Here is a 24,448-nt window from a genome sequence, read left to right on the forward strand (position 1 = left end):
TTAGTTGCCTTTTTGTAACTCTATTAACTTTAGTCGTAATTCCCACCCTTTAAGCTTTGGAAAAATGTGTCAGAGACTCACCCAGAAGTCAACATTTTCACAAGCATGTGATCTTTGTAAGTGTCTTAAACCTCAAACTCATGATTGCTGATCCAGACACCTTATATATAGATGCAAAGTTGTGTGTGTCACTGGGTGTGAGAGTACATGGGGATGATTGGGAACTGACTTTTCCCTATGTGTCTCTCAGCATTTTGCTCTAAGCTGCATCTCCTCTGCAGTTGTCACAGAGATCATACCCCCCCACCCCCAAACCCCTCCAACCCGCAACCCCCCACCCCCCCCAACCCCAGCAGGCTCCTCTGAGACAGATTAGAAGCCAAAGTGAGCAGCAGATTAGCTGGAAATGTGGGACACGCTGGGAAATGAGCTCCGAGGGCGCAGGCACCTCGGGAGGGCTCAGGCTCAAAGAACACACACACATACAACACATGTACTGTACACACTCCCAGGAAACTTAAAAACACACAGGGCTCTGCGCCACACTGCTTCATACACACCACCACATGCAGAGAGAGGAGAAGAGAGGGGAAGAGACGAGAGAAGAGAAGGAGAGAGCTCATTTAATTCCATCTTCTTCCGATACACATACATCAATGCATAAATAAGCAAAGGCCGTAAAGAGGAAAGCTGCTAATAAACCCTATCTGGCCACTGCCCAGAGGACAATTTCAGCTCATACTGCAGGGGCTTAACCTCATATATGTGGCACATATACAAGGCTCACCATCACAAGGTTTGGTATTTACAAGGACAAAAAGAAGTGTGGAGCACTGTTCAGAATGTCAGTCATGGCTAAAAATACTCCATAAGGGAAATATTAGTCATGTAACAACTGGTGTTAACTAATTTCCCACTAACTGACCTTATTTCTCATTATCTCCTTAACTTTGGCCAAAAATAACACATGTGAGTGACACGGCATAGACTCACACGTTTTCCGCTTTAGCAACTTTACACACATTTTCACAGAATTATACTATCGTTATCATAAAAACATGGAAGTTGTAGCTCGGAATAGAATTATACTTTAAGTATCATTAGCAAAATTTGCACACACATACACATGCATGCATGCAATGAACAATTTCTTCCATTATCAATGACTCTGAACATTATTTTTTGATTCATCTACTTATCTTTAGTCCATAAAGATGTCAGAAAAAAACTCAACATGAAGTGTTCAAACAGCGTGTCTTGCCCGACCAGCTGTTCAAAACCCAAAGATATTCAATATACAAGGATTTAAACAGAGGAAAACTGCAACATTCACACTCAAGAGGCTGGGAATGGCATATTTCTTGATAAATGCCTTAGAAGATGAATCAATTAATTAATGTAGTGTTGATCAACCAGTCACTTCAACCATATGTCGACACTATGGTGTGTTACAGCGCATTGAAGTGCACGTACACACATCACACCAGCTCACTCCTCAAACCCTCTGCCTTTCTGGAGATGTGCGTCATTACCATGTGGCAAATGTTAGTTTCTTGATTCAAACAACACTGGCAGAGTGGCTCTCTGTTCAAGACCACAACGCTCTCATGATGATCATCAGGTCATAAATACCAAAGGGAAAAAAAAAAAAAAAATCAGTGAAAACTATCTTAACCACAGTATTTCCATACTGTCTGATAACTACCATCTGTCAATAGAGGAGGAAACAGAGATGAAAGGGGAGTATCACTGGAGCCATGCATGCAGCACAGTAATAACGTCTGGAATTTTCACTGCGCTCCTTTTTTTTTTCTTCTTCTTCTTCTTTTTCCCATTTTTTTTTTTTTCAGCACAGGGGGAAAAAACACGAGGCACAAATGTGGAGTGGTGAAACTACAGGCATCTGAGCCAACACATATACGCACAGGGTAGGAATATGAACAAGGCTAGAGGGTGGGCCGTTGTGGGGAATAAAGCGGAAAGGGTCATTTCATGCAGGCAGATCACTTGACAGCTTGCTCTCCAGAGGATGGAGGGGTCCAATCAGGTTGCTGGCGGACCCCTTCGGTACACTGGGCTGCAGATGGCCGGGGTGTGGCAGGAGGCAGGCCCCTTTGTCGGCATTAATCTCCATTTAAGATGGCTTGTCAACCTTCAGGATCCACATCGCACTGGAACCAGCTACCTTGTGTTCCATTATTTGTAATGACAGATCATTACCCGAGCTTGAAAAAAAAAATATGTCACTTAATGCAGATAATGGTACATAATTTGAAATTATGGTGCAGTCCTCCCTAATCTGGCCACCAATTGAGCCTCTGTGCTCAGATGGGGTAAATAATTCAGTCAAATTGTGTGCCTTATCGCATATGGGTGGGAATTAGTAGATGTGCGCTTGGTGTTCAGTGGTTTCAAAATAGACTAATTCAAATTAATTCAGCTCAATAATTTTAAGAATTAATTGCTTTGCAGCCCAAATTTAGGATGACGTGGTTCAACTATATCATATCCCATCTGTTTTTTTTAATTTTTAAATCTGTTTACAGAACAACAGCCTCAACTTCTGTTTCCCCCCTCCCCCCTCCCACCATCCACCATCCACCATCCACCCCGAACCCAGTGATGCCTCTTATCTTTGTGGGAGTTCATACTGTTGCATGAAGTCCCGCCCCCCCCCCCCGCGAACAAAGGCAGTCTGGCCTTACTTAACATTGCATGCAAGCTGAACTTTCACTGTCATGTGACACTAGGAGTCAGTAATTGTGCTTCTAGAGCTGCTGTGTTCCTGATGGTGGGAAGGAGGGGGAGACTGCTACACCTGTCTTTTCATGTACAGCACTGCCTGAGTGGGTGTACACTGTTTCGAATTTGAGACAGGTAGGAAATGAAGAGACTTAGGAGCGATCAGATGACGGATTGCTAAGCTGTCATTGTTGAGGCAAACAAAAGAATGTGGGCAGCCTCCGCCCCACCTTGTCCTCATGGGAACATGTCACCTGCTGCACCACAGCATGCACTGAACTGCTTCCCAGGCAACACCCACCCACCAGTGGGTGCAACGATGAGTTCCTCCAGTCGCTTGCATAGATTCCACACCATTCATGCTCCGTCTAAGCCTTTGATTCATCAATTTATTGTTACACCGTTTGTGCAGAGGGCTGTGTTTACAGAACACACTCTCTAAGACACACAGATCGATGTGTCTGAAGTCTATATGAGTTTTGACTGGGACTGTCAGTCCCCGGCCTACTAAACCCCCAAATGCGCCCTTTGCTCAAGGACAGCTAGTTGCTAGGGCAACAGGAGCCATTGCCATGTAAGGCAGCTTCTTCGCTCCGTTCCGCAGGCTGCACCCAGACCTTACAGCCCCGATCACAGCCTCAGACTGCTGATGACAGTGGGACTGGGTGGAGGAAACAGAGTGGAGGTGGAGGTATAAGAAGGAGAAAGGCGAGCCGAATGGAGGACAAATAACCTCAGTGACCTGCTGAAGTCGTACAGCAGGTTGGTCTAGAATTCACATAATTGTCTTGGCAGAGATAAGATGCAACGCACGATGAATGTCACTCCCCAGTCCATCAAATAAACAACCTGTTAAAAGTTTTGGAGCTTGATGGAATTCGTAAAAGCTTCATGTTGAATACAATCTACTCTATCTGGTTCAACACCCGGCCCTTTCTGCCAAACACAACATCCCCAGTAGCCGATATCCTGGCCAATATAGGTGAGAAGCAAGCAGGGAAAGGGGTGGTGGCGGTGGCAGCGGCAGCAGCAGCGGCGGCGGTGGGGTCCTTTGTGCCTGGAGGCAGATGTAGGAAATAGCTGACGGAGGCAATCACTAGTCTGTATGTGTGTGCCTTTCTATGTATCTGTGTTTGTAAAGGACAGCACAGAGAGCAAAAGAGAGCTCGACAGAGTGAGAGAGAAAGAGAGGAGTGAGGGGGAAGGAGGGGCGGGGGAGACTTAACCAGAATCCAAACAAAGGCAGCGAGCAGCAGCTCCGAGCTCGGTGACAGAGGCTCCCCAAGGTGCAGTCTAGCTGATGGACAGGTGGCATAAAGGGGACTGCATGTTGTCCAGTCAGTAGGGACAAGAGGGGTGTCACAGGGAAGGAGTGGGGGGGTGGGGGGTGGGTGGAGGGAGGAAGGGAAAGGGAGGGTGGGGGTGGCGTTGCAAGGAGCAGCTGGTGCTGAATCCTGTCACTGTCCCTGTGTAACCCTCCAATGCACACATACAAACACGCAGAGAACACACACACACACACACACACACACACACACACACACACACACACCTCAAACAAAGCACAAAAGATAAACAGTGCCCTGAGCTGGTCTGTGAGTATCATGTTCGTAGGCTGGATTTTCTATCTCCAGCCATCTCTCCCTGGAGTGTATTTATTAAAGATTATATCAATTCTTCTGACCACAAGCATTTAATGAGGCAGCAGGGAGTCTGAGTGAATTCTATTATCCATCTGATCTACAAGAGGAAAAAAAAACAACAGCTGTAATGCGCCTATTTCGCACGCACACATGCATCCAAGACGCACACACACATGTTTCACCAGAGAATTACATTACTTAAGTATGAAGGGATGTATGAGGGGAACTACAGAACCGCTCATCAAACTATTTTATTGTGTTATTTTCTTTCAATAGCCAATTGGAAGGACACATTTTAATATTTCCTCCTGACAGCAAACAAAAAAAAAACATATTTAAATAGCAATTTCATTAATTGTCCCATGGCTGTGACATTTTTTTCAAGGACTTACAAGTGGCTCAGAATCAAACATGTGCCACTCAGGCAGTGGTAAACTCTCTGATCATGTGACCCGAGTCAGGCTTGCTTGTCAAATGGATAATAAGCTCATGAAAATTCAATCGCATGCCACAGAAGACAAACCACCAAAACCAGATTTCACGTGCTATCAAGACTCAAAAGATGCACCCTGAAGGACTGAAATCACACACAAGCACACAGAAAAACACACCCATAACCTTTTCCCTGCACTGTCACACCTGTGCCTGAAAAGGCTGGTATTGTTGGGAGGAGATCCATTTGAAGACTTTAATAGCTGCTACTTAGAGGTAGAATACATTAAATAGTCCAATCATGGATGCAGAGTGAGGTGGTGGCCCGAGCAATTTTATACAGAGTGAATAGATCGACTAATTAGCCTTTAAATATGTCATTGATTCATCTAAAACAAGGGATCCCTGAGCTATTCATCCGCCTGCTCTGCGTCTTCTCCCCCTCTATGACTACATCCTTAACCCTGATAAAGGAGGGGCTTGGCTGGCTGCTCTCCCTTCCATTTGTCCTAATCAATGGAGGCTGTTCAGTCCAGACCCAGGGGGTCAGTGAAATTAAGTACCCCGCTCACACAGAGAGGGATCGGGCCAATGCTGGGCAGGAGGGGGAGATAGGCAAGCCCTCCGTTACCTTGGCAACTTCTCTGCTGCTGAGTTAACCCCAGTATATTCCTCAAGTCTAACTCTTCTCTCCTTGTTAAGATGGTTTGCGCCTCTGAGAGCAGTGATGTGGAACTGTGGGTAATTCCTTAAAAATACTTTGAAATATAAAAAAGAACGTGGCACGATTGTATGTTTTTAACTTCCAACCCCTTTGTGATTTGAGAAATATATTTGTATGTTCATGGTCAATAGATTGACACAAATAAGCATTACCAGACACAGCATAAAAACCAATGCCACAGTCATTCCTCACCGTGGACACTTCCAAGTATTGATTTTGATATACACAACACTGAGGTGAGTGATAAATTATTCTCTACTGCTGCAGATTCTTCATCACCCTGGGAAAGTTTCAGACGCTGTATTCACAAATAAATGTTCTTTATTCACTTTCTAACTTGTGTTGTATTGCACAGAATAACAAAACCACGGAGGCAGGAGGAGGGTGGGTAGGGCTGCTATTAACAATAAAAACAATAAAACGATGTTTCCTCTTCTCCCAACAAAATATCTACCAAGGGAAAAACATCATGCAATCATTAATTTGGCATGGCTTTTGGTTATGTAATATGTATTTACTTACTAAATTTGAGATCTGTCAGAAATTAAGAATTCATATTAGTCTATTTTATGGTTTTCTGTCTAGTTCTAGTTTGTCCAAGGTCCGCTCTCTGCTACGAATGTTCCCTCACTCTGCCAGGCGTTGGCAACCTGAACCTCACCAACTGGGATTTGAAGGAGGGAGGAAGCAACAGTTTCTTTTCCTGTTCACTTTGGATTTAGTTTTTCCTGTAAGGCCTATACACAAAGATTATATAGCATATGTAAATAGATTATAGCATCAATTAATAACTCCATGTAGTAAACTGACTTAACAGCTTTAATTGTTTGTTTTGCCACATTCTTAATAATAGCTTTCATTAACTGGGCTGTGAGGAAGTTGCTCTTCATCTGTTGATGGCTCACATCCTTACAGATGGGGTTTTAGAGCCACACCTAACAGAGAGATTGAGGCCTGTATGTCAATCATCCTCAGTCAGACAGGATTGGTTGTATGACTTAAAATTCAAGAGTCATATATGTCACATACGCATATAAACTAAATGCAACCAACCTACCCTGAAGGCACAGCTTTCCCCTTGGCACGTCTCAGCACATTCCAGTGCTGCATATCTGACATAGTCATACAGGCCGGCACATATCATCTTTGACGTTAATGCTGAGGTGCTGAAAAGGTCATTGTAAAAATATAATGGTTGAGTAGATCCCTCTACCTTCTGGGGGACAGCTACTGTACTTACTCATAAGATGACAGCCATGTGAGTCATCAAAACTATATCTGTTTGTGCCCTGTGCAGACCAGCAATTTACAATCGAGGAAGGCAGATGACAACTATTCAAAACGCATATATATTTACCTATACCGTAAACACACACAGATTGGGGTCAAAATCCAGTATTTTGGCCATGATGGTCGCAAAATGTTAGTGAAGGTGTTAGAGAAGTTTGAAATGAGTGAGGGCCTGCAAAAAGGGAGACGGGACAGATTAGTCTTGGGTTCCTGGAGGCAGCAGGATTATCTCAGTGAAGCTAGTGGGGGTCATGTCAGTTGCACTCAGACTAAAATCCCCTTCGATAGCAGACCTGGAAGAAATGCCATGTGCAAAAATTCCTTACACATGTTTTAACCTGGCTGGAATATCAGATAGGTTTGGTTTTCAAAAAAGCGCCAGAAAGGACTAAAGTAAATTTGTGTAACATGTGTGTTAATGGTTCAGGTTTCCTAAACTCTAAACTCCTGTTCCAAATACTTTAAAACAAATGGGGGAAAATTATGTGCAAAAACTATTTCAGCGGGTCTGGCGTAGACAGTGAGAGAAGAGGTGGGGTTCAGACACAGTTAGTCTTGCTTTGTTGCATGGAAGTTTGATGAGGAAATGGGAAGGGCTTCCATCCAAGACCTGCGATTTGTGGATCTCTGTCAAGGCCCTAAACCAGAGACATAAGCAACTGATTAAAGAAAAAGGAAAGTCCTACTTGCAGTCTTGGGTGGTGTTTTTATGGGCTCTTTCTTTTCCTTGGACTGAATCAACAGCCTTTAAGTGTACCAGACTTTCAATGTCCAGTCAAACTGGCCTGATAATCTGCTTCACCCCTCACTCACATTCTGTGTCAGAAGAACATGAACATCTTGTCCACATTACTACTGATATAGTATAGACAGAGATGTTTTTTAACATCTACTCCTTGGCTACTATGTTTGTTTTTTTCTGGATAGAGGATCTCTTAAGAATGTGTTCCACAGGGCACCACCAGGGGCCCCCTACGAGGTCAAATACCTCCTTATCAGCACAGTAACAGGTTCTGGCTCGACAAGCTCAATTAGCCAGTGCTTAGTGCAGTGTATGAGGAGACCACGCTCTCAGCACGAGGCCCATATCAACAGAACCAGGGAGATGACAGACGCGCTGGGCCCACAAAAGCCTGATTGTGGAGGTGCACAGGAAGGTCGGTGAATGGGTATATAGGGAGGAAGGACTTGTGCTCTCAGGGGTTTTTGTGATGTGGCTGATAAGAATCTTCCATCTGAATGACAATGCCACTGGAGAAAGTCTTCGGTTTAAATTACTTCCATTGAGTTCAAAATCCTTAAATGAGCATAACAGAAGATAAATGAGTTTTAAAAGGAAGATTGTTCTATTGAAATTGAGACTACAGTGTATCTAATGCATTGTTTCCTTTTGCATACTTTAGCATTAACTGACAAGGCTAGACAGCTTGCAGCACGCCTTAGACAGGGCAGCTGTGTTATTTGGAAGGGCAAAAAGATAAATAGTGAGGTGTTTAGGCATGTCACCCAACTGTTTTGATCAAACAATGATAGTATTTCTGGATCTCAGCTGCCTTGAATAGCATAACACTGATCCTGTTGATGCCCATCCCTGTTGCAACACTATACCGACAGATAACGAAGCACGTCAGAGCCACGATTTCAATCATAGCCAGTCATTCAGTAAATGGAAGCCTGCCCGCTGGCATAGTGTACACACAGATGGAATTTAAGCCATCTTTTGCCAGGCTTTCATTGGCCCTTTTCCCCACATTGCCACACTTTAAACACTGTGAATGATCCATACTTAATCATGCTGCTTGCGGGCCCAGCAGATTCTCATAATCTCACAACTTTGCACTGTGTCATGATAAAACTGCCCCTGACAGCCTTGAGAGCAACGCTGTGATGAAATAAAATAAATGCTCTAATATGCACTCGCACAGGGTTCCTGCACAAGAGATAGACGTGTACTCATGTTTCCAAGAGGCCACCATGAATACATAATGATGCCTCGGCCTTTGCGACAGAACCAAGATACATCGTGTCTACCTCTGCTCAAAACATGTGGCTGTGTCTCCTTCCTCCTGCTGCCTCAAGACAAAGAGCGCACAGAAAAAAAAAAAAAAAAAAACTTAACTACAAGCAATCTGTTGAAATAGGTCATTATGGTGGAGGCATGCTGTGAATGCACCATGTCCCCAAATCAATACGTGAATTGCTATATTTAGTAAGAAGGTCGCAAGGAGGAGTTATCAAGGCTCTGCAAGGAATGAGTGACATCAGTGTATCAGCGCTGTGCTTGAGTCGAGCCTGCTTATTTTAGATGCAGATGGCTCCAAAATGTCTTCTCTAGTGAGAGGTTTCTCTCTGTGGAGAATAGAGATATCCCTCGTGGTGGCTGGAAATGTCACATGCTGCTCAGTGTCAATGTCATGATGTTAACCTTCAAGGCGCCGTGTTGAGATAATGTAATAAAATACCGGTTTTTGTGCAGTGTTGTTCTAACTGATTCAATGGTATGGTTAAAAGTATTGACACATTGGAGAATAAGAAGCCTTATCCTTCCAAAAAATCTATTAAAAATAGCTCTGGAAGACATATTGTACTTCGACACTGACGAATGAAATCCATAATGTGAAGTAACACATGCCATTGACAGCTCAAAACTGTGCCAATTCATATCTTACTGGAAGGGGAGAGGACTCCACTCCCTTGCCAAGTGCATAACATCATGTAGTGTGGTTAAGAGACATAGTGTGGGTCTACACTGTATCACGATCTTTTTCCTCTAAGATGCTTTCTATTCTTTCCATCTCACCAGCTCTCTGTCTCGTTTTAACTCCCCTGTCCCCCTGTGCGCTGACAAGGTCTTGTCTTTTTGTTTCAGCCAAAATCCTCAGCATCGTCATGACTTTGCACGGCAGACAAAAAGCTAAGACAAGGGGGAGAGCAGAATCAAAACAACCTCATTAATAACTGTGACTAATGTATTCCAGACGGCTCTTTAAGCCTGTTACTTCACAGAGAAGCGATGCCTGTATTGCGAGGGGAGGCAGCGGTGGCCCTGGTGTGTGTCGAGACGGTGCCATACTGAGTCATTTGGCGAGATGGAATGAAAACAACCCGCACATGAAAATGCACTGATCTCACCCCCACCTAAACCGCCCGAATAACTCTGTAGAGACCACACAGCCTTGAGATGGCCACAATAAACCAGAACACTGGTCCCAGCACGAAGTGAGCATTTCCCAGGCATCAATACACTCCGAGGCCAATCACGGCTTTGTAGTAAACACTGGCGGGTGGTTAATGTCCGGTCCAGAGGAGTTGGGTACGTGATTTTTCTGTTTAGCCTGTTGACTGTGTCTTGCTGTTTTAGTGCCCGTCTTTCTCCACTCAGTTTCTCTTTGACTAATAAACATTTAATGCACAGAGCTTTGCAGTGCAGCAAGTCCATGTTTTCAGTAAATAGGAAATCAAAGCCTGACCTAAAGTACCTCATATTTCTTTCTTCTTTCATGTCAATACTAAAAACCCAATAGTGGTAATGGATCCTCAACAAGCTATGTAATCAGTTTTGCCTTGTAGGGAACTATAGTTTGAGATACTGAAACTTGAATAAAGAACTGTGATCAATGGGCAAAGCAATTTACCAATAATGACGATATTGATTTATTCCTTAGGTAAAGTTAAGTGCATCAGCTAAGTGCTCTCTTGGAAATAATTCTATTTTTTTGCTCAAGGCCAATTAAATGCTCATTTCACTACACACAGTAAATGTTACGGCGTCTAGAATTACCAGAAACTTGAGGCGTATTGAATTACACGGAACTGAAAGGCTATACTTCAGCCTAATAAAAAGAAATTAAACAGTAATTACTGTCTAATTTTCAAACATGATGGGGACATAAAAACATTCTGATATCCCAGCACTGTGCTTTAACTCATGCTGTGAGGTGCACAGGAAGCGATTGTTATTTTTCCACACAAGGCATAACAGAGCAGCCTTCTCATTAGCTTGTTGTTTACAGTCTCACCTCCTCCTTCTCGATATAAATTCAGTATAAACAGAGAATCCCTAAAGGCTTTACAGTATAAACTGTGGGAAAATAGCACTAATCACAACGCAAAGACCTCGAGGTGGAGAGGAAGAACAGGGAGGAGAGGGGGGAACGTGGTGATAATATTCTCACCCACAAACCACTAGTATATGCTATAATGTACTAGTAGGAATTTTCTGACTAGATAGGGATTAGCCTGGTACATTGTGCTATGCCTTTCATCTTCCAAAGCGTGGCTAAAAAAAAAAAAAAAAAACGGTATCCTTTCGATGAACCCAGTTCTTTACAAGACTTATGAGAATGAGAGAAAGCGTGTCGAACCGCACCTTTCAGCCGAAAGCTTGGGAATTCCACCGGAGAGTGGAACAGCTCATTATATTGAGTAATTTATTTGCTTAGGAGCTGCCCAGGGGGATGTAAAAAAGTTTTAACATCCAGAAAATTTTGTAAGTAGTCCATTTACAAAGCCGAGCTGTCCCCCGCAGCAACGGAACCCCATCCCCCTCAACAAGGCTTCAGCAATTAAACCAGGCCACTGGAGCCAAGATTGTTTTCCTGCCCAGCATCAAGTACGCTCATCCTACACAATTACAGTCTTAATTGAGTACTGTGATAAACAAGCAAAAATAGGGAGAGAGAATATTAAATACCACTAATTAAATGACTGTGTGACAGGAAACTGAAAAAAAAAAATGCATCTTGGAAAAATGTGTACTCCATATGGAATATGTCTGCACATATCCACGGTACCAACAGGATGAATCCGAATGACTTTGGTGATCCACTGACTTTGCCCCAGCCACCAGCTGCTCCAAGTTTTACTTACTCTTTGAAATATCTCAACATCTACTAGATATATTACAACAAAATTTGGTACAGAAACGGATGGTTCCCAAATGATGAATACTACTGACTTTGATGATCCTCTCACTTTTCCTTTAGTGCCATCATGACTTTGGCATTTGGTTTTGAGTGACATGTTTCAAAAAGTATTGGATGGATTGCCATGAGAATTGGTAAGAAATCACTTATCCCCTGATTATCCCCTCACTAACACCAGGAAAGTGGGGCACATCACACCAGTGCTTAAATCACTGCACTGGCTTCCTGCGTGTCAATGCATACATTTCAAATCCCTGTTCCTTGTCTATAAAGCACTAAATGACCTCAGGCCTAAGTACATCTCTGATTTACTTGTACCCGACAACGCATCCCGACCCTGGAACAGGTTTACCCAGTGTTCCCAGAATCGAAACCAAGCAAGATGAAGCAGCTTTTGGTTTCTCTGCTCCCTACCTGTGGAACAAGCTTCCTGAATACCTGAGGTCTGCTAAAGCTGTGAGCTCATTTAAATCAGGGCTTAAAACATTATTGTTTGCTGCTGCTCACCAAAGAATTACATCTGTAACTTATTTTTAATCTTTAACTGTTTTTCTTTTTTGTTTTTACTTTTGTTTGTTATTATTGTCTGCTAAATATAATTTTAATGTCTTCTTAATGTCTTCTTAATGTATTATCTTAAATGTTTTTAATTATTCAAATTGCCTTGTTTTTATTATCTTTTAAATGCAATTTTAATGTCATCTTAATGTCTTATTTCTAATGTATTTCCATGCCTCTGTAAAGCACTTTGAATTGCCTTAAGTCTGAATGGTGCTATATAAATAAACTTGCCTTGCCTTGTTAAATAGTGGATAATTCCTTGGCCTTTTTTTGACCTGACAAAAATCTAACCGAGATCTAAATTTAGAACATTTAAAGTGACAATAGACAACATTTTTGTTTTAACTTACCATTATGAAGTAAATGTTGATTGCACAATGTGATTGCCAAAGCTATAGAATAATGACACCATCAGACTGGTAGACTGGTTCCCTGTTAGCTTCGCTTTCACTATGCAATTCTTTCTGCCACTGGGCACCAAATTTCAGAAAACTGAAGGATTGGTTTTCGGCACAAAGGAAGTGTACCTACCACTGCGTAACCAAAAAATAAAGACGATAGTGCTTTTGCTTTCCCTGGTAGCTAACGGTAGCTTTTCCCCAGGTAGTGGAAATGGTGGTTTGTCGAACAACTGAAGTAACTGTGGAAACTCTACCTGGCAGAAGGAGAGGAGACCTGTTCTCGGAGGAAGCAAAGAAGGCGAAAAGGGAGAGTGACAGAAAACTGAGTTAAAGCAAGAGTGAACCCCAGACAGGCATTGACTGGATGGAGACAGCCATGGTCAGACTGGGAAGAAGATCAGCCCTGGATTCAGCCACTGGGACCGAGTTTATGGATTTTTTTTTTTTTTTTTACTGTTCACCAGCACACCGAGCCGGCGGCCCACTGGACTTTCTCCTTGTTTCCATTTTGCAAGTCTGACTACGGGGAGAGCTTCAGAACTTCAGAGGGTTCAAAACAGACATTCAGTTGGCATTATTTCTATCAAAACCTGCCTAATTATTTATACAGCCAGGTACTTTATCCAGGCTGATAGTGGTAGCCACGTTGCTAACACTCACCGCTATCAGCCAGAAACAAAACGAGTCATTGTCGTTTAATAATCTAAAGAAAAAACACGTTTCCTGGCGGTGACCTTTCTAAAAATGAGCAATGGTGAAACGCACTATATTCTTCTTTGCGACAGCGGCGACAACATTAACACCACTTGGAAATGCTAGAGGGGAAAATTGTCCATTGCCACCTGAAATTATTTTGTGGTTTGAAGTCAGTGCGCAGGTCTTATCAGTACCTCTTGGATCTTGACATTTGATATAGTGAATGACATAAGATGTACTGAACAAAATGTTATTCACCTGGATTCACTCAGCAGTCGGGGGAACACACAGGTAGTAGCCTGGCAAAGAAAACACAGTAGAATCCTGCAGTGGTGGCACTTGACAGGGGAGAGCTTAATTTAACATTGACGGGGCTTTAGAGGCATGTGTTCAATTTCAAACTCAAACACCACTCAGAAACCTCCTGGGAATGATGATGGCAGAAACCTTTGCCAACGTTTGAGTTGACATTTAATTTCAACATTTTGGAATTAAATCCCAAAGAAAAAGAAATCTCAGTATAAACTTGATTTGGTTGTTGATTTTGCTCAAACACCACAGAGCCCCCTCCCCCCCCCCCTCCCCCCAGCAGCTAGATAAAGCTTGTGTGGACCTAATCACCTCATAGGATTCACTGAGTTGAACAGAGATGTTGTCCTTGAATGCAAGGATACTTTCTGTTTCCTGTTGGTTTTTCTCATTTCGTCTCAGGCGCTGGAAATGTCTGTTAATTGAACTCGGCTTTTTTGTTTTCCTTTGAGAACAGCAGGGTGTACTTTCCTAATCTAAATCACTCTGATTGCAAAGTAATTAAATGCACGGGAATTTATCTTAATGACACTGCAAGAGAGATATATCGACAACTCAAGAGATTTACAGTGCATCCTGACTCATGGTACAAAGCAAAGTGGACCTCGCAGTCTCTCAATAGAGATTTTGAATTTACATATCTTAAGCGTGTATCCACTCCATATTTTAAGTACTGTATGTCATTGTTTATATATATATATAGACGGAAGGAGAATTTCAAGAGCTGAGGAAAGAAGCTTTATTTGTAGGTTGACGACCACACTTTTCTGAAATCATATGTTTTTCGAAAGCTGCTGTATCAGGAAATCTTCTCAGTGTAGACAACCAAGTAATCCCTCTGCTGAAGTCAAAAACATGAGAATTACAAAATACTGGAGTAAGGAAGTTTATAGCATTAATATTTTCTCCCTGTGAAGTCTTCCTTTTAGGCTGCTGAAACGAGATGATCTCTTGTGGTTATTAGTGCAGGATGTTGAAGTGTAGTGAGGCATACAACACTGATAAGAGCAGCAGAAGATAAAGAAACTCCAGCTCTTCGTGTGTCCTTGTTAATACCCCCCCCCGTCCTTATCCTTTCCATTCTGAGCAATCTCTACCCTCCCATCTCTCGGCCTCACCCGTGCAGATGTTTAATCTTTAATCACCTGGAGTTTAAAGTTCTGAAGCGTCTTTTCTATAATGGAATGAAATGCCTCTTACTGTACTGGTAATAAGTGAAAGTCAAAAGTGAGGGCCATTAATGACTGCAGTCATATAGTTACATAAGTTGCTGTCGTCAAGGTTCTTCTCCAAGGAACCAACTGTCAAATAATTCAAATGAACTGAAAAGCAAAACAATGAATAACCGGTGAATTATGTAACTAACAGATGTTTTTGTAACTCTACTCAACGTCAAGGGGCACGTATTTAAGTTGAGTACACGCCACGACAGTAAGCACCTTTGTGCGTGGCGTAACACTATCTGATGCTGCAACAGTGTGATGTTCTCTGAGATTGAATGACCATCCTGTGTGAAGCAGAATATAGACTCAGCCGTTTCAGTCTGTTACTGAGCGACCAAAGGGGTTAACTGTGTGTGAACAACTGTGCTCATCTCTCGGATACGACACAACACGCGTGGCACATAGATAAGGAACAGATACGCATTCTCTCTACTATCACTTTTTTATTATTTTTTTTTTTTTTATTTTATTTTTTTAGAATAGCTCTGATGTAGGTCAGCGGCATACAACACAAGACGCTACAATTTTCTCTCAGTGTTGACCGAGTTCTAATACATCGTTGGAAAACAAGGTCACTGATACTCGAGAGGGATTCCTGTCTTTAACAGTGAGCCCGATTGTTTCTCCTGCTTTAGCCAGACAGATGCTTGATCCATCAGTCTCCCTTTAGCCGAGAAAGTGACTTGAATCCTCTAACAGGACACGAGTCGAGGATATCTGAGAGAGACAGAGAGAGAGAGAGAGAGAGAGAGAGAGAGAGAGAGAGAGAGAGAGAGAGAGAGAGAGAGAGCATGGGGATGTTTTGACAAAGCCCCGGCCTTGCCCCTGATGAGAAACGAGAGGCACATATGGAAGGATATCTATATAGTGCACAGCTCTCATTTCCTCAGTGTCAGGACGGTCTGTCCAAGGCGAATTTATCATGAACAAAACCATAAGGTCTCGGGGTTGTCACCCATAGCTTCACTCTCATGGAGAAACACCAGAAAACTGTCTGTGGTCAACAGGCTCTCTGGTATCTCCTGGCTCAGGGAGTGACAGGGATAGGTGTGATAAACAAGAACCAGACCTGCAGGAATCCTCTACCGTCAATGAGCTGACCAATAATGTAAAAAACAAAAAGAGGTACTGGGATTATAAAAAGGTCATACTGTCTGAATTTGAGATTCAAAAGATGGTGCGGGATAATGAGCAGTGTGACAGAGGGGCATATGGAGCGAAGCTTGACATGTGCAAAAACATGTGGAAAAGGTTTACCGGCTTAACGGGCCATGATCTTTGAGTTCAGGGAGATTCGTAGGGATCGCAGGTCACGTTATCACATCCGCATATGATGAATGTGCTGTGGAAATAAGGATGATGAAGTGTGTGTGTGTGTGTGTGTGTGTGTGTGTGTGTGTATGTTTTCCCGCATGGACACGACTGCCTACTGTAATTTGATTTGTGCACACACTATGCTGTAATGTATATTAGAAGGGCTGTATGTGTGTTTAATTTTGAGTTTTTCTCTCATTAGACTCTCTCCTTCCTCTCATTAGAGGCTCCCCAACACTTTTTTTTCCCTCTCTATCTCTCTCTCTTGCTCTCTCTCGCTCTCCGGCTGTGTGGATGTGTGCAGGGTGCAGAACAGACAGAAAAAAAAAAAAGAAGAGTGGCAGACAGGAGTAAAAGCACCTGGCCATACTGAAATCCCATCGCAGTGGGGAAGAGGGAATAAAGGCTCCTGAAGGTTCCCTGGGGCCTGTGCGGACAGAATGACATGTCTTAGAGCTCGCTCTGTTTGCCTCCCTGCTGTTACAACATCCTACGCTGTGCACGGACCAAAAAGGCTGCCTCTATCAAATATACATCACAGGCCCTTTATTGGGTCTAAATGAAACGATCAGTGATGGAAATTAAGTTGTTGTCTATGATGCCATTTAACAGGCAAATGCTGCAGTAATGAACATCTGTTGTGGCGCTAATTTGTATTCCTTGTGCTTAACTAAACAGCTCATAACAGCAGCCGAAGCAGCCATCGATCTGAGAGAATAAGCGTGGTTTTTACTTTAACATAATATTGTGTGAATGTCGTGTAGGAAGACTGTTGACATTCTGGTCTCTCTCTCTCTCTCTCTCTCTCTCCCTCACTCTCTCTGTTACTGCAGCCCAATGCAAACCTTCCTTCATCTTTGTTTGCTCAATGCACAATGCAGCAAAAGCCTTGAGGGGGTGTGTTTGTTTTGTTTTGCTTTGTGTCTTGTTCCAGCGCAGAGGACAGTCATCCAGTCATCAGCGTGGCTGTTCCCCCACGTGCACTGTTAGTCAATTAGAGCTGCCATTAAAGACAGGGGCACCCAGGGAAATAAAGGCGGCGGCGTGGATTTGTCTGTGCTACGCTGATTTCCACCCTTAAACCCTCTCCAGACGAAGAGACTGCAATAATTGGGATTCTGACAGTGGGTTAGGGGGACTCATTTCCTGCTTTCGCCTCCTCCCCTCTGCTTTTCCATGCAATCATGTCTATCCAATCATGTCTGCCCAGCACCTACCTCTGCACTCGATCCCCCTAACTCTCTTTATCTACAACCACATTTAGCTGAAGAATTACTGAAGCCTTTCCTCCTTAATCTAATTGCTCTGGTGCAACTGGAGGAACCACGCTTCCAAGCAGCTACTACCTCACCGCTGATGCAGACCTCACGGAGACACCGACATTAAAAAGAGCTTCTAGTGTTCTTGCAGATTCTCCACACAGTGACCTCAAAATGCTTTTCATTCATGTGACTCACTGGCTCGCTGTGTCCTACATGTTCAGTGGAATGCGCTATGTTCGTTATACAGTACATCTGAATCATGGGTGGAATCTATGTTTGCACGTACACCTGTGTAAAACAATATGTCAACATCAATGAATATCAATGGAAAAATTGTGCACACAGAATGCAGCATTTATGTTCATGTGATATATTTGAATGACGCTCATTTCTTTCCACTCTAAGAATGTCTCTTTCTCAGGAAGCGCACTTGGTTTCGCCATTAAAACAATTTTTCACAGCATCATTTCCACTACACAAGTGGAAGAGCATGCAGAATATGTAACAGTAGCACTTTTTTCTTATCCACTGTCACGCTGCGTGATGTTATGTGTTGACTCTTCTCCCTGCTAAGCCTGGGCTACAGGGCGGCACGAACTACTGTATCCTGCTTATTTTTATGATGCTTATGGGTTTTTTTTTTCTCGCCAAAACACAGTCATTAACAAAAGCACAACGGAGTCGTGAATCAAGCTGTTGTTAACGCTGTGACAGATTGTCTCCATCTGAATCTTCACTGCACCGTGACATGAGCCACGCTCCCACAGTCGAGACCCTTGAACTCACAATGGCGTTGGGTTAGATGATCAGATTACAGTGAAAAAACACACATGGGCATTGTAGAGGGAGTTTGCAGTTCCACCCATGAACATGGCTCTCCTTGTGCCCCACTGAAGAGAATGCTTGTTATTTGAAAGTGAACGGCAAGGGCAAACAGGACCTCATGTGTCTCTATGGTGCACCATCTCCTCGAGGCTCTGAAGGGAAATCAGATCTCTCTTTTCAGGGTCGTTTTCTGCTGAAAGGACCCTGGTGTGGTTCCTTCACTTCTTAGAGAAGAAACTTAATCTCACTTGTAAGACAATCACAGAGAAAAAGGCCTAAGCAATTTGATGTAAGCACCCCCCCCCCTTCTACTGTCAATATTTTGACAGATTTCATGACAGCGTAATTATTTGCTCGGGATCCCAGCCAAGGATTTAATTGTTACATGTGTAATTACACGTTTAGTTGCAGAGATGTTGGAACAAAGTATTTGGTTGTGTTATTAATATTCCAGGACAAATAGTCCCTTTCATCTTGGCTGTTTTACACGGTCTCCGTAGCTCCATAATCCAGCTATGAAAGGGGATATCTTACAAACCCTCCGAGGGCACCTCTCTCAAATCAATTCATTACCCCAAAATATCGGCAGGCATAGGCGCATCTTTCTTGGATTAATTCATTACCCAACTTCTGGCGGTTGAAATGCGGCGGCTGACCACAGTTTCAAGCACCGATATCAGCTTTCACTGTTTAGGAAGATGACTGGAGAGCAACTGGTGGCAGCTTTCCATCAAAAAAAAAAAAGGGGCTTCTGAACAACAGAGGGACCACAGAATAATATCCTTTTAAAACGTAATGGATTTATTCTCTTTCTTAGTAAAATATACACATCCCTGTTGTTTGAGCTGAGGCTCATAACTATTGTATGGAGCCATAAAACTCTCAGATAATGCATCTTCCTCATGAAGCTTTAATATGCAGTGACTCCATCACATGATCAGACGGTGACAGAGATGAAAATCTGCGCACATGTATACTGTATGTGCGTCTGACAGGATCACATTAGCTTGTCTAGGAGCTCCGCAGTGCTCCGATCTATAACTTTCCCCACTGCAGCAGAGCTGACGAAGAAGAGAGTATGTGGTCGCTGAAGCTTCGCTTGCAGTGAACCTTGGGTAACAAAGCCAGTGTTGTAACTGCAGGTGAGCAGGAATAAACAGGAGTGTGGTCAGCAATGCTACATTTTTTTGCCAGACACAAAGTCTCATGCCCAGTGCAGCCAAATGGATATGAAATGGATCAACTCGCTTTCCCCCTGTTGAGCGGACAGCATTTAATTGTATAATCCCGTTAAACACAAAAAAACACCGTGACTGAGGACACCCCTGAGATGCTTCAATCCACCACATGCAGTGAATTACATGTAGGTCAAAAAACATGCAGATTTGTGTAATTATGCGTGGATGTGGAGTGGGAGTAGCTGGCTACAGCAGGGTAACAAACCTCACGTGCCTCTTATTGGTCTCCTTCCTTAAGGAGGAGCTGGTGCCTGTCCTCATTAGTAGTCACTGAACAGGCCTGGCAGTGTTTGTGAGGCAGCACCCATCCTGTTTCCCCCTTTCCAGAACACAGACACTGGGGGGGGTGGGGGGTGGGGGGTGTTGTAATTATAGGCGCACATAAGAGAGGCAGCAACACACCGATCTGAAGCGCAGGTGGGTGGTTATGTTGTGCTGGGCCCGGAGCAGCACGGCTCCACTCTGCAGGCTACACTGTGATGCTGTTTCAAGTGATCAAGATCTCTAAGCACGTTGACCAAATACCACCTGCCAGAGTGCGGATAGGGCATGGCACAGGTAAATGTTGGGTACATTGATGTTTTCAAAAGCTAGATCAATTTTCCAGTGAGGGGATTCCAATTGATAGGAAAATGCTGGCAATTTTGAAAAATATCCTCTTTGTCCTCATGGATGGAAGGAGGCAATCTACCAACAAAAGATGCTGTCATGTTTTTTTTTTTTTCTGACAGACTGTCTTTGAGCAATGTGCCTTAGCCTTCCAGCGCTGTTCTTTGCCTGCCTGTTTTGGTCCTGATTGTGTTTTTGACCTCACCTGTGTGGTTATTTTTTGGAATTTGCCACAACCTGACCCTTTATATGATGTTTTGCCTGCTTGAATTTTTGTATCCTGTTTTTTTATTGTGTACAAGTAAAGACTCTTTACTTTACATCTGACTCTTGAGTCATGCTCTTGAGTCCCTGTTCTGAGAACCTTCACATTAGCACTGAAATTTTACAGATTCAAAATTGCAGTTGTTATTTTGCTTGAATTTGTGTCAAGCATGAGTTATTTTAAATAAGCACAGAGAGGTGCTTCTCTATGGAGAGTGTCTTTATGTGTCTTTACAAAAAAATAAAAAAATCCCTAGACACACTAATGGCAAATTCACATACCTAAAGTGCGTTTAATGCAATTCTTTAAATCCACATAAAGGGATTACTCTTTAATCTTTTTATAATAGACTTGGGGTTCAGTTGTAGATACTATACGGCACAGAGGAGGAAAAGTAATAAATAATTTGTTCTCTTACAGGCCGTTGTGATTTGCGACTGAGCGCCTGCGATGAGGTACTCGGATCTTTTTATGGCAGCTCAGAAGAACCAAACTAAACATGCTCTGTAGTCACAACTTCAAAGGGCAGCGGTGTATTTTTCAGATTAAACTCTCGCCAGAATTAACATGTGAATGATTCATATTTCTCAGTGTATTTCAGTTGAAAAAAAAAAAGAAAAGATCATTTCTATGGAAATATGGCGAAGGCTTCAGTTGAATAATCTATGGACAGAATTTATACCTCCCATCGTGTTTTCCATTACATGACCATTATTCACTATCAACTGAACGGGAAGGGCTCACAGTGGAAGGTGCACCACCAGATATAAACATTGTATGGATCATATCCCTTTAGTGGTTGGATTACTCTGTGGTGATGACACAACAGGCTGCTTCATTAGGCTTAGCAGATATGATGAAAACATACCTCGACAGACAGTCCCGTTCTCCACGGCCTCGTTCCCAGCCTTGCACATACAGCGCCCGATGGGAACCATCCATTCTCCATCCCCGTTGCAGTACAGTTTAATGGGCACATCCACCTCCTCTGCGTTAGGGATACAAACACCTCTTGCAGCAACAAGAGAGGTGCTCTCCGCCCCCGAGAGTGTCTCCTGGAACAATGCCCCGTTAGTGATGATACGAGGACACTTCCGGTAGAAGACGCGGACAGCGATGAGCGACATGCAGCCGCCGTAGTCCTGGAAGGCCAGGTAGAAGCCATTCCGCGACACGGGGCCGAAGCTCCGAACCTCGGTGTTGATCTTCATCACTCTGCCTCCTAGGTCCACCTGGGAGAAGCTCTCATCTGCTGCGATGGTGTCCACCTTGATCCAGGGGTTCTCCATCCATGCCGGGGAGCTCCTGGTGGCTGTGTCAGCGTCAGATTCGTAGTAATACAGGTTAAACGTCTCCTTGCAGGAGCCCGGTACGTTCGGGATGCTGCTGCAGTCCCTCACCGAGAACTTCATCTCCACGTGGATCCGTTGCGCGCCACGACGCCGGATGTACTTTGTCCGTACCCAGTTGTTCTGATTGTTGTCAAAAACATTGCAGACCTGGTACGTCCGGATGGTGTTCATGTTTTCATCATAACCACTCACCTCCTCCCACTGTTGGTCAAGAGCAGACAGAAACATCGAGTTAACATTTTTTTTTTCCATCTCACCACTTTGAAAAACAGTTTAAATTAAACAAAGAATTTTGAGAGAGAGAGAGAGAAAAAAAAAACCTTTGGTTATTGAGGCATGCAGTTAAATTGATTTATTCAATTAAGTGCAATTCAGCTGTAAAGCAGTAAACGCTCTGCATGTTTCTGATTAATATGAACTGTCATAAATTCCATAACAAAAATGTTTTCATGTGCATTTTATGATAGTTTGATTACGGTCTGAGCTTAAGGCAATGTTTTGATTAAATTGATTACATGGTGCAAAGAAACATAATATCTCTAATGACTGTTAAATGGATGCATTAGACGAGTCTAAAGGAGCAAATGAGAGACAGCCTCTCCTGAATGTCCTCCCATTTGTTGAGATAACACTGGTTTATTAACAAGATTACTCACAAATGACTTTCTCTGAACTTTACTCCAGTAAAAAAAATAGAAAATAAAGTTGTTTTACGTAACAAATATCAGTCCCTACTAATTTTAGCAAGAAACAACACATCAGGTTTCACAATTTGTGGTTTATGACTTCCACGAGGTGCATTTTTTAATCTATGAGAAGAGCTGCTGAGTTTCCAGGACAGTATGAGCGGAATGTCATCAGTTACCTGGCGCTTTGTACATGGCTTATTCTGCCAGGTAAATCCAACGAAGGGAGGTGGGCATTATGAAGCTGTCACATAAGACCCTTTGTGGCTTATACCATCAATTTTCCTTTTTTTTTTTTCAATCTTGTCAAAATGTGAAGCTGCAATTAAAAGGTTAAATGTTGTTCACTTGAGTATCTATTTAAAAAAAAACACACAAAAAAAACTCATTTAAGAGACATTCTTTTCATTTTGGGATGTTAAAAAATATAAACCCTGCTTTGTGGAGGCAGACAGCTTTGATGTTTACTCTCTTTTCCTGCCCTCTCATTGAAAAACCCGTTCACATGCTGTAATGCTTTAAAAGAAACTCAAGACCTGACATTAAGTCACTTGAACAAAGCAGAGAGGCTCTGGTTTATGTGATAGCGTGTCCTACTTTTTTTATTGTATCTTAATAGGACACATTCATAGTACATACTCTAATGGGTTATTGACATTGTAGTCAAAGCTCCGTTCACTACAGCTAAGAAGTGAGGAAACATGACATGAATTTTCCACAATCAAAGTCACACTAAACTGCCATAATCATATTACACAGGTAATCATATAAAGAATAATCAAGGGGCAAATTTCACTCCAGGTTTTCTGGCTATGCTGCTCCACTTCAAAGTTCACATATTGCACACCAATTTGAGGACTCGCTCTTGACTGTACAGACTCCAGATGCAACCTCTACGGTTTCCTGCCCCTTGGCCATGGATCAAACCCGCTTTAAACACCATGCGCTCCAACCACTGAGCAGGTCGTGACCTTGACCTCGACATCTCAGCCAAAAGAAAAATCCCGTTCTCAACCCCCAAGAGCCACTTTGCATCAGCTGCACCCTCTGCTGCTTCTACGACTCTACTTCCCCTCCCTTCACTCTTCACTTCACAGCTGATATAATTTCTCAAATTAGTGCCCGCTTAGTGAGGATTCTGACAGATTTTGACGGGTTGGGAGAAGAAAGTCACCCCTCTTGTTGTGAAACAGCATTCTATCAAACACCCTCTGACTAATTAGAGCAGCTTTAGTTCTTAATTCCCTTGTCCTAATTAATCACTGCTAGTGTGATGTTGGGCTTGACCCAAACCTAAACCATCACAAGAGCCAATCGAAACAGAAAAGACTGATGTGGAGCCAAAAATAACAATAATAATAATAATAATAATAACAGAGAGAAAAGAGGATGCAGTTCAACAAAAAGCCAAATTAGGAGTTTGTTTATCTGAATCTTAGATGTCATTTCTTTTCCAAAAAGCCCTAATGAGAGAAACTGTTTCCATAAATAAAATCGGTTGATGTTTAATTGTAAATAAGTCTGTGCACACAAAACAATCAATGTTGTCAAATTTTTCTGCTAAGATTTCAGATTCAGTGACCTAATATGGCTTTGGCTCAGCTCCTCTTCACTACTAAACAAGTTTATTTACTTTAACAGAAATAAGCAGTTTTTTTTTTTTTGTAGTTGTTTTTTTTTTTTACAATTTAATCAAGAACGTATTTTGATGCGAACGCTGCCAATTTAGTTTTGTCAACCTAAAATTTGATCATACAGAGAACCGAAGTACTATACATGTCTTTACACAGCAAAGTGATGCAGTGTGGTCGAGGTTTTCTGTTTAATAGCAGTGGCCCAGGGTCAAATCTGACCTGTGGCCCTGCTGCATGTCATCCCCTCTCTCTCTCTCTCTCTCTCTCCCTGACTTTCCTGTCTCTCTCTCTCTCACTGCACCTATCACTATAAAGGC

At 42.8% G+C, this 24,448-nt stretch overlaps 1 protein-coding gene across 1 annotated transcript in view; it reads right to left on the bottom strand.

Annotated features, from left to right (window-relative positions):
* ephb2 (EPH receptor B2) overlaps positions 1-24,448 on the bottom strand; it is a 150,515-nt gene that overhangs the window by 74,106 nt on the left and 51,961 nt on the right. The window contains exon 3 of the mRNA XM_022761370.1: positions 21,328-22,012. Coding sequence (XP_022617091.1) covers positions 21,328-22,012 — 685 coding nt within the window. The remainder of the gene's footprint in view (positions 1-21,327; positions 22,013-24,448) is intronic.

The sequence above is a fragment of the Seriola dumerili genome, unplaced genomic scaffold (assembly GCF_002260705.1).
Source record: "Seriola dumerili isolate Sdu_G_001 unplaced genomic scaffold, Sdu_1.0 BDQW01000409.1, whole genome shotgun sequence".
Classification (NCBI taxonomy): domain Eukaryota; kingdom Metazoa; phylum Chordata; class Actinopteri; order Carangiformes; family Carangidae; genus Seriola; species Seriola dumerili.